General features: G+C 51.7%; 1 protein-coding gene across 2 annotated transcripts; it reads right to left on the bottom strand.

Annotated features, from left to right (window-relative positions):
• Positions 1-1,905: 1,905 nt before the first annotated feature.
• On the bottom strand, positions 1,906-4,242 carry VAMP2 (vesicle associated membrane protein 2). 2 transcript variants are annotated; one of them, XM_065910345.1, is made up of 5 exons: positions 4,109-4,242; positions 3,483-3,603; positions 2,858-3,016; positions 2,707-2,758; positions 1,906-2,099 (listed from the first exon to the last, which is right to left on the bottom strand). In XM_065910345.1, coding segments are annotated over exons 1-5 (351 nt in total). In that variant the 5' UTR covers positions 4,111-4,242; the 3' UTR covers positions 1,906-2,082. The 2 variants fall into 2 exon arrangements, with proteins under 2 accessions (XP_065766417.1, XP_065766416.1); XM_065910344.1 differs by lacking the exon at positions 1,906-2,099 and having other exon boundaries at positions 2,107-2,758.
• Positions 4,243-14,486: the final 10,244 nt, after the last annotated feature.

Genomic DNA, 14,486 nt, shown 5'->3' with positions numbered 1-14,486 from the left:
GGAGAGAAATTTCATGGTTGCCCATCTACTTCAGGCCTAGGAATAAATGACCACGGGAGAGACTGAAAGCATCTGAGATTTCAAGGAGTAGAAAGGAATCCAGTGAACAATGGCGTATGCCCTCAGGGAAGGGAGAGCAGGGCAAGCTGGGAAGCCATGCTTCCAGGTTTCCAGTGTCAGGGTTCACCATGCTGACACTGGGATCTGGAACATTTTCCATTACCAACTCCTTGTGCCCCCTCGTGGCCACTTTGAGAATCATACTTTGCCTTTGCCCTGCCCTGCCCAAGGTCAGGCCCCTCGGCAAAGCTGTCTCTTCCGGATGTATCATCTCAACATTCCAGTTATACCTGCAGATCCAATATGCTTCCCACTGGTTAAGAAAAGATCTTAGACCACCACCTGGTTACTCATTACACATTTATTGTACATTTTCACAATCTGGATGCGCCACAGAATTGGGGGCATGGGGTGAGGGAAGGGGGGCAGGGGATACTGGGATAATATGGGGGGGTCTAGAACACAGCACCCCCACCCCCAGCATCTCTCCCTACCCTTTCACACCACAGCTTAGATCTCCCTGCTCCCCCTCCACACAAAAACCTCAAGTGTGGGGAGAAGAAAGAGTTTGGGGGTCCCCTCCAGTGGCAGGTTAAGGGAATTCACCCTTAGACCCCTAAAATTGTGCCATTTAAAAAGGTATCAGACCGTTCCTTTATCACTTCACCTAAGGGGGGAGACAGCTCTCTCTGGGCTTGACAGCCCTGGAGAGGGGCAAGAATCCCCATCTTCCAGCAAGTCCCATACGCTTATTGGCAGTGACTAGTACCCCCGCCCTAAATTCAGGGGGGCAGTCAGAGGAGCTGGGCAGTGATGGGGTTAACACCCCCCCCATATGAGGGAGGGTTTTCAATCCACCCCCCAGCAGGGGTGGGGCCAGAGATTTCAGGCAGGATTTGGGGGGATGATGCCCTGCCCCATCCTCCCCAAGGCAGTGATGACCCCCCACACACACTGTAGCCACCTCTCCCAAAACAGATCGGATTGTGGCCAACCCCCAACTCTCCTGGTGGGAGGAGGAGGAGGCAGATCAGGCAGACAGGAGGGAGGGAGACCCCATGGGAATGTCAACTGAGTGCCCCACATGAAAACTGGGGAGCAGGAATGTGGGGAGAGACTCCAAGTGGCAGAATTATTGGTCCATCATAACACACTGAACTCCAATACACTTACACACCAGCTGGGGGGAGGGAAAGGAGGGACAAGAGGTTTGGAAAATCAGGATGGGGAGGCAAACTGGACTAGAGGGGCTGGAGGGGGTGATTCTGGGGGCCAGAACAGCCTGGCTCCCCAAAAGCCCAGGCTCCCCACCACCTGCAAGTAATGTCATGCAAATGAAAGTGTGATACAAGGACCAACAGGGACTAAATCCTCAGTAAAAAAGAAACACAGGTTGAAAGACTGAACAGAAAAGTGATAGGAAGGAAAGAAAACCAAAAGGGATGTCAGTAGGCAAATGGATGCTAATTAACATGCTGGAAGCTCCCAGAAGACCATGGGATTCTTAGGACCAAGAGGGACCAGTCTCAGAGCCTCCCAATGATGCAAAGAAAATGCACCTAGGGAAGCCTGGACAGTTGCTTTTTGTCTTTTTTGTATGGGGAGGTGGGGGTAGAGGTATGGGGAAGACCAGGGTGGGAGGAAGGAGCAGCTAAATCCAAGGGAAGGAGAGGAAGAGGGACTATTGCATAGCAGATGCAAATGAAGGGGACTTGGGGTTGGTCAGGAAGAGAGGGAAAGGGAAGGAGGGAAAAGAGGAAAAAAGGAGGTGATGGGAACCTCAGGAAGGGGTGTTAAGGACAACTGGAAAAAATCTTCTAGTAATAAAACTACAAACAGACCAAATATATATAATATTATATATGTATAAATAACAGCTGGCTATTTACAAGGGGGCACACACACGACACACACACATGGATCCAGGGGAGGTGGGGCTGGAAGATATGGCTGAGAGGTGGAGGAGCAGCTGGGGATTGGGGAGAGAGGCCCTTCTCTGGGCAGGGCAGGCTCCTCAGGGGTTTAAGAGCTGAAGTAAACTGTGGAGAGGGAAAGAGAAGGAAGAAGAGGGAGAATGGAGGAAGAGAAAGAGAGAAAGCAGTGTGTCAGCCCAGCCCTGCTCCCACCTTCCCCACCTCCCAGCTATGTGACATCCCTTCCCCTCTTGGACTCAGGTTCTTCATCTGTAAAGCAAGGAGGCTACACAGATGGGTTCCAAGGTCTTCTCAACTCCATCGAATGGCCTTGGAGCCACAGACCCCTAATCCTCTGAGACCACAGCTCTCAAACAATGGGGTGGTTTGCTTCCCAGCTGTTTCTCAAGCCCCTTGGTCTCTGCGGCTCTCCCACTCCCCAATTCCAGGTTCCCAGTCTATTATGCTCTTAGGCCCAACAGGGCCTCAAGGGAGCCTTGGGGATCCACCAGCTTTCCTGTTTCTGAAAATCTTAACAGAAATTGCCCAGAAGCAGGCAAAGTGCAAGCTAAACAACTTTAAGGTTTGGGGCTCTAAATGAATCAGAACTGCTATTGGCAACCACATATGCTTTTTGCTGAATACTAAAATCTAGGTTAATAACCTTCAAAACCCAGAAACCGCAGGGGAACCCTCTCCAAGAAAGGGCCCTAGCCACTCCCACCGTACTCACCGATGATGATAATAAGGATGATGGCGCAAATCACTCCCAGGATGATCATCATCTGGGGGTGAGAAGGAGGGTCAGTGAGACAGACCCTCGAGGATACTCCCATTCACCCACCCCTCCTCTTCCCTGTCCTCCCGCCTGCCTCCACCCTTACCTTGAGGTTTTTCCACCAGTATTTGCGCTTGAGCTTGGCTGCACTGGTTTCAAACTGGGAGGCCCCCGCCTGGAGGGCGTCGGCACGGTCGTCCAGCTCCGACAGCTTCTGGTCCCGCTCCAAGACCTTGTCTACGTTCACCCTCATGATGTCCACCACCTGGGGGAAGGCCCACAAGGCACGGGGGTGTGTGCCAAGGCCCATCTCAAAGGACACTCCTCCACCCACCATGAGCTCACACAGGGAACAGGGACCCCCATGTGGCATGGTTAACATGCCAAGGACATATACAGAACATGCCTAACACACCAGAGATATGCAAGGAGCACACAGCAGGGGCATGTGGTAGCCAGGCCGCTCGTATGTCACAGCAGCACCCTCTATTTACCGAGCCTCAAGCAGCCTGCCGTTCACCAGAGCACCCACCCAGGGTGAAACACCCCAGGTTAGCCAGACCAACATCCCCACGGGCCCTCCCGTGCTTGCATGCTGACAAGGACGGGCCATGGTATATTTTCGTATCCAAACATGAACTGCCATCACCCCCCAACCCAAGATGGACCCCCGTACCGGTTTGTCAACCCTCAAGGTCCTTCCCACTGTTTCTGACACCAACCCCACTCACCTCATCCACCTGGGCCTGGGTCTGCTGCAGTCTCCTGTTACTAGTGAGGTTTGGAGGGGGCGCAGGAGGGCCTCCCTCCCCAGCCGGGGCGGCAGGGGGGGCGGTGGCAGCGGTAGCCGACCTGAGGGGCAGGGACGGATTAAGACCCAAGGCCTGCAGCCCTTGGCCCCGCAGCCAGGGCTCCGCCCATCCGCCTGTCCCTCCATCCGTCCCTCCCTTCCTTCTTGCCGGGAAGAAAACCACACGATGCGAGCCCTGGCCTCCGTCCGGCCCCGCGGGCGAGCTGCTGCGTGACCTTGAGGGAGGCCCCCTCCCCCTCGGGCCTCAGTTTCCTCGCCTGTCCAATGAGGGCGACCTCACAAGACACGGTCCGGGGTGGACCCGGCAGCGATGACAGACGCGGAGCGGACAGACTGGGGGTCCGCTCCCTCCCGCGGCCAGCCTCCGCGCGGCCAGCCCGGACCGCGGGGCTCTCCTGATGCCCGCGCGCAGTCACGGGCGCCGGCCTGGTCTCGGGACGCGGGGCGCGTGGGGGACGCGAGTCGAACCCTGGGCCCTCCCCAGGCCCGGGCCTAAGGGCGGCGGCCAGCGCCGGCCACCCGGTGCAGGTGCGAGCGCCGACTCACATGGCGGGGGCAGCGGGCGGAGGACTTGGCAGCGGCAGTGATGGCGGCGGCGGCGGCGGCGGCGCGAGCTGGCTCCGACTGGCGCTGGCTGCCCGGGACGGGAAGATGGCGGCCGCACGTCACCCACATCCGGGCACTGCGGGCGGGGGCGGGGCGCGGCGGGCCACTAGTCGGCCGCCCGGCCGCGGGGGCGGGGCGCCGAGGGCGGGGATCGCGGCCTGCCAGGTGGCGGGTCCGGCGCCGCAGGGCTCTAGCCTCTCTCTCGCGGCCTGCGAACCCTGAGCCTGGTGGGTGGGCTCCCTATATCCACCACGAGCCCACCGGGTCTGACCCCAGCCCTCCCCGTCGTCCTCGCCGCTCCCCTGCTCCCCGCCTCCGGCCGCCTGGCCCTTAAGGCGCCCTTCAGCCCCAAACACATCCTCCTCCTCGGTGAAAGCCCTCAACCTGTCCGTACCCCACGCAGCCCCAGGTCCCAGCCTGCCCCCACATCCCAGTGCGGATTGAGCAGCCTTGAGCATTTGGAAGGGGCAGGGGGGTGGGAAATCAGAAGGGGCAAGTGCAGGTTGGAGGTAGTGTGAATAGCTGGGATCCTGGGAGTGGTGGGAACTGCTCCTCAACCCTCTGCCTTGTGAGTGGATATCCAGAAGGAAGTCTGGGAACCGTGATAGCAACCCCCTCCTCGCAACTGAGGTTCAGACCAGGGTTCCTTGGCAGGCAAGGCCTGACTGAGGTGGGGCAAGCTTGGGAACCCGGGAGGAGGACAGGAGGCTGCCCTGTGGGGCTGCTTCTTGTGGTGGCTGCAGACTGGCTGAAACCTAGCTCTGACCCAGAGTTGAGTAGCTACCCTGGCAGCTGGAAGAGAACTCAACCTCTGATCCCAGGCACAGGGCTACAGGACAAGACTTATGCATTTTATTTTGTTTTTGTTTTTCGGCTTTTCTTTAGCGGGAAGGAGAGTAAGTGGGCAAGGGCGGCACCTGTGGTACCCAGGGACTTGGTACTACTTTACCTACGGATTAACCTCATGGGTGTGACATAAACAGCTCCTGTCCTACCTGTAGACCCAAAATGTATTAGGTGTGTTGAGTCTTTACCTATATTTGTTAAATGGCTGGATGTAAGACGCGGTAGGGAATTATCCACAGCCTGTTCCACACCTGGTCTCTGTTTAGGTCCTCTAAACCGGCTGGGCAGCTCCCACCCACCCACCGTGCTCCTTCCAGCAGGAGTGGCCCCTCAGGAAGGAGAGGATGGGTATAAATGAGCTGCCTGTCCAGTGGGTTGTGACAAGCCTTAAGAGTGAAGAATGAGGCCCAGTGGCCCTGTTATAGAAACCGTGGCGACAGAAAGAGACAAGCAAAACTCAGAGATGCAGAACAGCAGGGTTTATTCAGCACTGGTGCAGGCACAGTGGAGTCGCCTCCAGAGGCTGAGCACCTGGGCTTCGTTCTGGGTGTCTTTTATATGGCGCGGGCTTTTGGGTCCTACTGACTTTCCCGCCTAAGCAGTTTGGCTGACACAGTAAGCAGGCCAGTTCACAGAAGCAGAGGTGGTGAGCAGCAATAAGCAGGCCAGTTTACCAAAGCAGAAGCGGTGAGCAGTGAGCATGGCAGTAAATTTAAGCAACTATTTTAGTTTCTTTTTTTTTTTTTTTCTTCTTCATTCCTCCCTCTTGATACTCAGGGTGCATCTGCAGCCTCAGAGAGTATCATCATCTGCTCACTGCTGGTATCCTCTTATATGTAGTGGTCGTCTTTCTTTCAACACCTGTCTCTATGAAACTTTTTACAGTACTGACTAGGAGGGGCATGAGACAAGGAATAAGCTCGCATCCAGCGAGCATGACCATGACTACCCTGATTATTGTCTTAATTTCTCCTAGCCAAGAGAACCATCCTCCGAAGAGGCCGTTTATGTCCCATCCCTTCCAGTTCTGAACCGGGACATGGGCAGTCTTTCTGATATTTTTAGCTATGTCTGTTAAGGCCTTTCCATTGAACCACCTTTTTAACTCCTTCCCTCCTAGCCTAGTCCTGTTTCCTGCCCCCATCTGACATCCCAAAATGAGTCTGTCGAATCCAGCAGGCCATCTGTCTTGGGATGCCATAGCACATTAGGTCTTTCACACTGTGGGCTTTAATTATTCCCTTCCAGTAATGTTTCCCTTCCCTAGTGCATGGACAGGCTGAACTATTAACATGTGGCCTGTTGGTATGTATAGTAAGTAAATCATTGGACCCGTTTCTCCTCATTGTAGAAAGATTCCATACATTCAAAACAGTCATCCTGACTCTCAGATGAGGAGGGGATTTTACAAATTAACAGAACTATAAGGCAAAAATATGCTGTTTTCATATTTAAGCTGATCACAGTAGGAGGAGACTCCAAAAAATAAAAGCTATGAAGAGGGAGGCAAAGCAGAAGGAAAGTTTTTGAATGATAGTCCACTCAAGGGGAGACACAGAGTAGAGTCCTATTTCAAATAAGTAGGAGGAATCCCAGTCCAATTAATAACCAGTACATCTGTTGTTCCTCAGTCTTGCCGGTTCCTCAAGCTTCAGCCATAACTTTGACTGACCAGTTGCCAGTGTGGCCAGAGCAGGGCTTAGGGATCGTTGTTTCTTTCTTCGCAAGGTCAGGTGCAGGGGTTCCTCCGGATTGAGGGCTGCTTCCCACTTCCCTCGGCTATTGGTTGGGCCTGCAGTTTTGATTCTGGAGTGATGGATCCAAGCATCTATTCCTGCCACCTTGAGAGCAATAGGGGTGCTTAAGATTACAGAATAGGACCCTCTCCACATGGGTTTTAAAGGCTCTTTTCTCCAGTCCTTTACCCATACTTGGTCCCCTGGTTGGTGGAGATGTACTGTTATGCCTAAGGATATGGGTATTCTACCAATTACTCACTTACATATTTGAGAGATGGTGTGTCCTAACTCTTGCAGCTGCTTATGTAGTCCCGCAGTTCTCTGGCATCTCCCCTTAAGCTAACTAGCAGGGGCCATAGTCCATACAGGATTTCAAATGGTGAGAATCCTAGCCCTGCCTGGGTTGAGCATCTCATCCTCAAGAGGGCCACAGCTAACGTGTCTACTCAAGGTAAGCTCATCTGACATAGTTTGGCTAGGGCTTGTCTGAGAGTTCAGTTCATGTGTTCTACTTTCCCTGAACTCTGGGGCCAGTAAACAGTCTGCAACTTCCACCGGGTCTTCAAAGCCCTTGCCGTTGTACTGTCTTGGCTACAAATGCTGGTTCATTGTCCAACCCTACGGTCAGAGGCATTCCATATCTGGGGACAATGTCTCTCAGGAGTGCCTTGGTTACTTCTCTTCCTTTTTCAGTTCAGTTAGGAAAGGCCTCCACCCATCCCGAAAAGGTGCAGATAAAAACTAAAAGGTATCTGAATCCTCGACTCAGCGTGATTTCAGTGAAGTCCACTTCCAAATCTTCAAATGGGGATAGTCATCAATGTTAGGTCCCTGCCGGCCTACTAGGCCCCTGGTGAGCTTTGTATTGTAAATAGGTTACACATTGTGGGAGACAGAAGAGCAGAGTGTGGGGGAGGCAAGCGATGAGATAGTACCCGCCTAGCAAGGTTTCTAAGGCAGTCTTGCCCATATGCGTCAGTTCATGTTGTTGTTGGACCAGCTTGTAGGGTAGCTGCCCTGGAATATAGACTTGGTGGCCTTGTGTGATCCACCATCCCGTCTTGGCCTTGGTTCCCCCTTCCGTTTTTATCCATTTCTCCTCTTTGGGAGAGTACCTGGGGGCAACTGATATTTCCAGGGCTAAGAGGACTTTTGGTTTGTCTGGCGGCAGCCCTCAGGCAGCCTGCTTGGTGACTGCATCAGCATGGCATTCCCTTTAGCCACTGAGTGCCCCCTCTTCTGGTGACCTTTGCAGTGGACAACTGCTTCTCCCTTCAGTCCCCATATTACCTCCAGGAGCTTCAAGATTTCATCTTGGTTCTTAATCCCCTTTCCTTCTGCAGTAAGGAGTCCTCTTTCCTTTTATAAGGTTCTGTGAAAATGTAGAGTAGCGAAAGCATACTGTGAGTCTGTATAAATGTTGACTTGCTGGTCTTGGCTGAGTTTCAGTGCCCTGATTAATATCCACAACTCCACTCTCTGCTCTGACCATCCTTGAGGAAGCGCTTCTACCTCCACCACTTCAGAGTCAGACACCATGGCATACCTGGCCATCCTTTTCCCAGTCTCCATGAAGCTGCTACCATCAGTATATAGGAGCACATCTGGGTTTTGGAGTGGTTTATCAGTCAAGTCTGGTCTGCTAGAAAATACTTCATCTAGTATTTCTAAGCAGCTATGGTCCGAGGACCCTGCTTTATCTGGTAGGAAGGTAGCCAGGTTTAGAGTTTGTACAACTTCCAGTTTTACTGGCGAACTTTTACACAGTAATCCTTGATACTGAGTGATCTGTGCATGTGTGAGCCAATGATGGCCTCTGTTATCTGACAGGGTTACAACTGAGTGTGGGACCTTAACACTGAGGTGTTGCCCAGCGTTAACTTGTCAGCTTCCCTCACCAGTAAGGTATTGGCAGGTAGTGCTCAGAGGCAGGGTGGCCATCTGGCCGTGAATGAGTCAGTTTGTTTAGACAGGTAGGCCACCGGCTTTTACCAATGTCCGAATTCTTGGGTTAGGACTCCCAAGGCCATTCTGTTCTTTTCATGAACAAAGATGTTGAACTCTCTGGTTACATCGGGAAGTCCTAGGGCTGGGGCCTCGGAAAGTTTTGCCTTAACTGTTTGAAACGCTGCCTCCTGGCTTGGTCCCCACTGAAGGGGGTGCTTTTCTTCTCCCTTTAGAGCTTCATATAGGGGTCTGGCCACGTCTGAAAATCTGGGGATCCATATCCTTCAGAACCTTGCCACTCCCAGGAACTCACGGACCTCCTGGCAAGTGGTAGGGTAAGGATGGGGCAAATTGCTTGCTTCCTTTCAGTTCTCAGCATCCACTGGCCCTGCATGATGCTAAAACCTAGATATTTGACTTGTCTTTTACAGCTTTATGCCTTTTTCTTTGATACCCAGTACCCAGCTTCCATTAACAGGGAGAGGAGGGCCTTTGTTCCTTCTAGGCATTAAGCCTGTGTTGTGCTGGCCAGCAGAAGGTCATTGACATATTGCAGCAGGGCACAGTTTTTAACTCTTGTCCAGGAAATTTAGCCAAGTTGGCGGCCAAGTCTCCACTGAAGAGAGTAGGGGAGTTCTTGAAGCCCTGAGGAAGACTTGTCCAAGTGAGCTGTTCCTTGTTTCCTGTATGTGGGTTTTCCCATTCAAAGGCAAATAGTGGTTGGCTGACAGGTGTGACCCAGAGGTGGAAGAAGGCATCTTTTAAGTCCAAGCAGGTAAACCATTCAGCTGTGGAGGGGATCAGTCCTAGTAGGGTGTATGGATTAGGCACTGGCAGGTGCAGAGTAAGTGTTGCCTCTTTTGCAACCCTTAGGTCCTTAATCAGATGGTAGTCGTGTGTCCCCGGCTTTCCTACAGGCAGCAATGGGGTGTTCCAGGGTGGCTGGCATTTTATCAGGAGTCCGTGTTGGGTAGTCTGTCTAAATGAGCCTGGGTTCCCAGTTGGGCCTCTCAGGGAGTCAAGTACTGTCGCAGTTTTCCAGGCTGAGCTCCCAGTTTTGAGATCAATCAGGATGGGGGTGTGATGTTTGTTAGGCCTGGGGGGTTCTCCTCGGCCCAAACTAGTTAGTGGGTATTCAGTCTCTAATTCAGGAGGAATGGTCCTCTCTTCTGGAGGGGAGGAATACAGGTGCTGTTCTTCTTCTCTCCATACTGCAAGAGTCATAATCAAAGACGAGGGTGGTCCTGTTAATTTTAGCTGAGCTGACCCTTTGGCAGAGAAGGAAATTTGGGCCCCCATCTTGGCAAGCAGGTCTCTTCCCATCAAGGGGACAGGGCAGTCAGGTAGGTAGAGGAATTCCAATACTACCTCATGGCCCCCTAATTGGCATCGTCGAGAACCACAGAAGGGCCTGTGGGTCTGAGCGCCTGTGGCCCAAATGATAGTGGTTTCCTTTCCCAAGAAGGGGGCTACTTGTTGAGTGACCACTGAATGTTCAGTGTGGGCACCCACCATAAAGTCCACTGGATGGCCCCCCTACTTGAATTCTGACCGTAGGTTCTCAGGGGCCCAGTTGGAGACAGCCTGGTCCTCTCTAGTCGGATTCTGCTCCAGCTAGCCTGATCAGATTAGCACTGAGTGGCTCGGGTTGATATTGACTCGGCAGGCCTGCTGCTCTGGTTTTCTTCTCAGGACAGCTGGGGCACTCATTTTTCCAATGTCCCTTCTCCTTGCAATAGGTGCACTGATCACAGCTGAGGGAGTTCCTCTTTCTCAGGTCTGGGCCTCTTGACTTATGAGGTGGCCCCGCCGGGGTGTAGGCTTTGACAGGGCAGCTGCCAAGAGTGCAGCTTTTTGCTTCATCCTCTTTTCTGCTCCTTGCCATGCTGTTTGGTCATGATCAACAAACTTTGTTAGCTATTTCTAGCAGTTCTGTGGCGTTTTTTCCTGTAAACCCTTCTAACTTCTGAAATTTCTTCCAGATGTCTGATTGGGCCTGTCCCACAAAGGCCACATTTATCATCCATTGGTTCTCAGGGGTTTCAGGATCAAAAGGGGTGAAGGCCTCACACAATCTCTTGTAGAAGTCAGCTGGGCTTTCATCTGGTTTTTTGCAGCACCTCAGTGATCTTGGCCGTGTTGGTAGGCTTCTTAGCCCTGGCTCTTACTTCCTGTAGGAGGGCCTGTCAATACCTTCCAGCCGATTTTCTCCCTCCCTTGGTGTTGGGGTCTCAATGGGGCTCTTCTTCTGGGAAGGCCTCCCATACCCAGTTCTCCACCTCTAATTGACCCCCTGGGGCATTGACCTGGAGCCATTCTAGAGCCCCTGTCACGACTCGTTGGTGCTCCTCAGTATTGAACAGGGTGAGAAGCTGCCGACAGTCCACCCAGGTGGGGCAGTGAGCCTGGAAAATGGACTCTAGGAAATGCATCGGCACCTGAGGTTTTTCAGAGTATGAGGGGGGTATGATGATGCTTCCAGTTGAGAAGATCAGTCGTGGAAAACGGTTGGTGGTAGAAGACAGTTCTCCTCTCTTGTAGAGTCCCATCGGGGGCAATACGCTGCAGTCTCTGGGTCTCTCTTAGAGGCATTTGAAGTGTTGGGGCAGCTGCCCCTTGAGCCGACCAGAGATGTTTGCTCACTGGCTCCGGGGTGGCTGGTCGTCGGGGCTTCAGGAGCATCAGGAGGAGGAGGTGAAACGGAAGACGATGAACTGTCTTGCTAAATGTGGATCAGCTGCTCCAGGCAGGGGAGCTGTAGGGACGTAAGGTGGGGGCATTGGAGGCATGTCTTCAGCCTTGCTCTGGAGGATAGGCAGTTCCTTTTTCTGGCATGAAGCCTTTTTTCCGATTTAGCCACAAGAACCTTACATTGCCCCTGCCTTGTCATGCAGAACCAAACTCAGGGAGGCCTTAGCTGGGCGGTTTCTAACCATTGGTCAATATATGGAAATTGGTCTGAGTGGCCAGGGTCTTAGGTCACAACTCTATATATTGCTCGGACAGTGGGCACAGTGTCGGACAGTTGGCCATCCGACACCAAAGGAGGGCCACTCTAGGGTACAATGAGTGTGCAGCTTTCCAGGGGTTAGTTTCACACCATATTCTCCAGAGAATCCTTTGTTAACATTTTTAATCATGCATTCTAAAACAGTAGGTTTTGAGGTTGAACTGCCCATTACGTGAGAGTTCCCACCCTGTGGCGGTGCCCCACAGTGAACAAAGGGAAACACTCACTTTTGTCTGCCTGGCCGCTCCCCTCGTGGAGATCTAGGCTCCTCTTAGCAGCAGGTCAGTATAAGCCCCTGACTTGGACCAGCCTCACAGGGAGGGTTTAGATCCCCAGAGACTGGCACTGCCCTAAGCCGTATGAGGTCACTGCAGAATCACAGGTTGAAACTCACCCAGGCTCCACCAAAGACGGTGGAGCATGGGCTCTCATTCAACACAAGCATACATCCACTGCACACCAGGATTAACAGACCACCCGAGGGAACAAATCTTATTCTGAGTGACCCTCCGGTCACTGGGAGGTAATCAGGCTCCTCTTCCGCCATATGGAGGGCTTGACTCAGGCAGATGTCCCTTGGGCACTCACCCGTCTGACGTCCTGTTCTGGAACCCACTCTGCTCTCCTAAGTCTGTGCGGGAAGTGGCGTGAACCATGGCTGATGCAGCCTGGGTGAGGGTCAGTTTAGTCACTCAGTCATGTCTGATTCTTTGCGACCCCATGGACTGCAGCACACCAGGCTTCCCTGTCCATCACCAACTCCCGGAGCTTGCTCAAACTCATGTCCATCATGTTGGTGATGCCATCCAGCCATCTTATCTTCTGTCATCCCCTTCTCCTCCTATCTTTAATCTTTCCCAGCATTAGGGTCTTTTCCAGTGAGTCAGTTCTTTGAATCAGGTAGCCAAAGTATTGGAGCTTCAGCTTCAGCATCATTCCTTTCAATGAATATTCCGAACTGATTTCTTTTAGGATTGACTGGTCTGATTCTTGCTGTCCAAAGGACTCCCTCAAATCTCCAACACCACAGTTCAAAAGCATCAATTTTTTGCACAGCTCTCTTTATGGTCCAATTCTCACATCCATACATGACTACTGGAAAAACCATAGCTTTGACTAGATGGACCTTTGTTGGCAAAGTAATGTCTCTGCTTTTTAATATGCTGTCTAGGTTGGTCATAGTTTTTCTTCCAAGGAGTAAGCATCTTTTAATTTCATGGCTGCAGTCACCATCTGCAGTGTGAGGGCACCTGTCTGTCACTGGGCCAGTGATTCCTCTGGTTCCCTGACAAGGGTGGTACAAGGGACCAGCTCGGTTGTTGTTTCCCAGCCAATGCAGCAGAAAATGTTATAGAAACCACGGCAACGGAAAAAGACAAGCAACACTTGGAGATGCAGAGCAGCAGGGTTTTTTTTTTTTTTTTTTTTTTTTTTTATTTTTTTAATATTATTTTATTAGTTGGAGGCCAATCACTTTACAACATTTCAGTGGGTTTTGTCATACATTGACATGAATCAGCCATATAGTTACATGTATTCCCCATCCCGATCCCCCCTCCCACCTCCCTCCCCACCCGACTCCTCAGGGTCCTCCCAGTGCACCAGGCCCGAGCACCTGACTCTTGTATCCCACCTGGGCTGGTGGTCCGTTTCACCATAGATAATATACATGCTGTTCTTTCAAAACATCCCACCCTCACGTTCTCCCCCAAGCTACCAAGCTACCAACGGTATTTTTCACAGAACTAGAACAAATAATTTCACAATTTGTATGGAAATACAAAAAACCTCGAATAGCCAAAGTAATCTTGAGAAAGAAGAATGGAACTGGAGGAATCAACCTGCCTGACTTCAGACTCTACTACAAAGCCACAGTCATCAAGACAGTATGGTACTGGCACAAAGACAGAAATATAGATCAATGGAACAGAATAGAAAGCCCAGAGATAAATCCACGAACCTATGGACAGCTTATCTTTGACAAAGGAGGCAAGGATATACAATGGAAAAAAGACAATCTCTTTAACAAGTGGTGCTGGGAAAACTGGTTAACCACTTGTAAAAGAATGAAACTAGAACACTTCCTAACACCATACACAAAAATAAACTCAAAATGGATTAAAGATCTAAATGTAAGACCAGAAACTATAAAACTCCTAGAGGAGAACATAGGCAAAACACTCTCCGACATAAATCACAGCAAGATCTTCTATGACCCACCTCCCAGAATATTGGAAATAAAAGCAAAAATAAACAAATGGGACCTAATGAAAATTAAAAGCTTTTGCACAACAAAAGCAGGGTTTATTCAGCACCTGTGCGGGCTCAGAGGCGTTGCCTCCAGAGTGCGGGCTTCCCGGTCCTAGTGACTTTCCCACCTAAGCAGTTTGGCTGACACAATAGGCTGGTTCACAGAAGCAGAGGTGGTGAGCAGCCATTAGCAGGCCAGTTTACAGAAGCAGAAGCAGTGAGCAGTAAGCATAGCAGTAAACTTAAGCAACTATTTTAGGTTTTTTTTTTTCCTCTTCAGTCCAAAGCGGGGGTAGGTTGCTCACTGCATTCCTGAGACAAACAGTAGCTTGCTTCTCCCCTTCCCGACCCACGCTTCCCAGGGCCTCGGGGTATGACAACCTCCCGGGAGCTGCACCCCACCCCCTCCCAGCAGAAGCTTGGGATTGGCTGTGTCACCAGAGGTGTCATTTCCCAGCTGTCTGGGGGAGGTGAGTGAACCAGGAGTGTGTGTTGGGTGTGGGGACTCAGCAGATCTAAGATAAGA

This window comes from Muntiacus reevesi, chromosome 18, assembly GCF_963930625.1.
Source record: "Muntiacus reevesi chromosome 18, mMunRee1.1, whole genome shotgun sequence".
NCBI classification, from domain to species: domain Eukaryota; kingdom Metazoa; phylum Chordata; class Mammalia; order Artiodactyla; family Cervidae; genus Muntiacus; species Muntiacus reevesi.
This window is presented reverse-complemented; position numbering and strand designations above follow the sequence as displayed.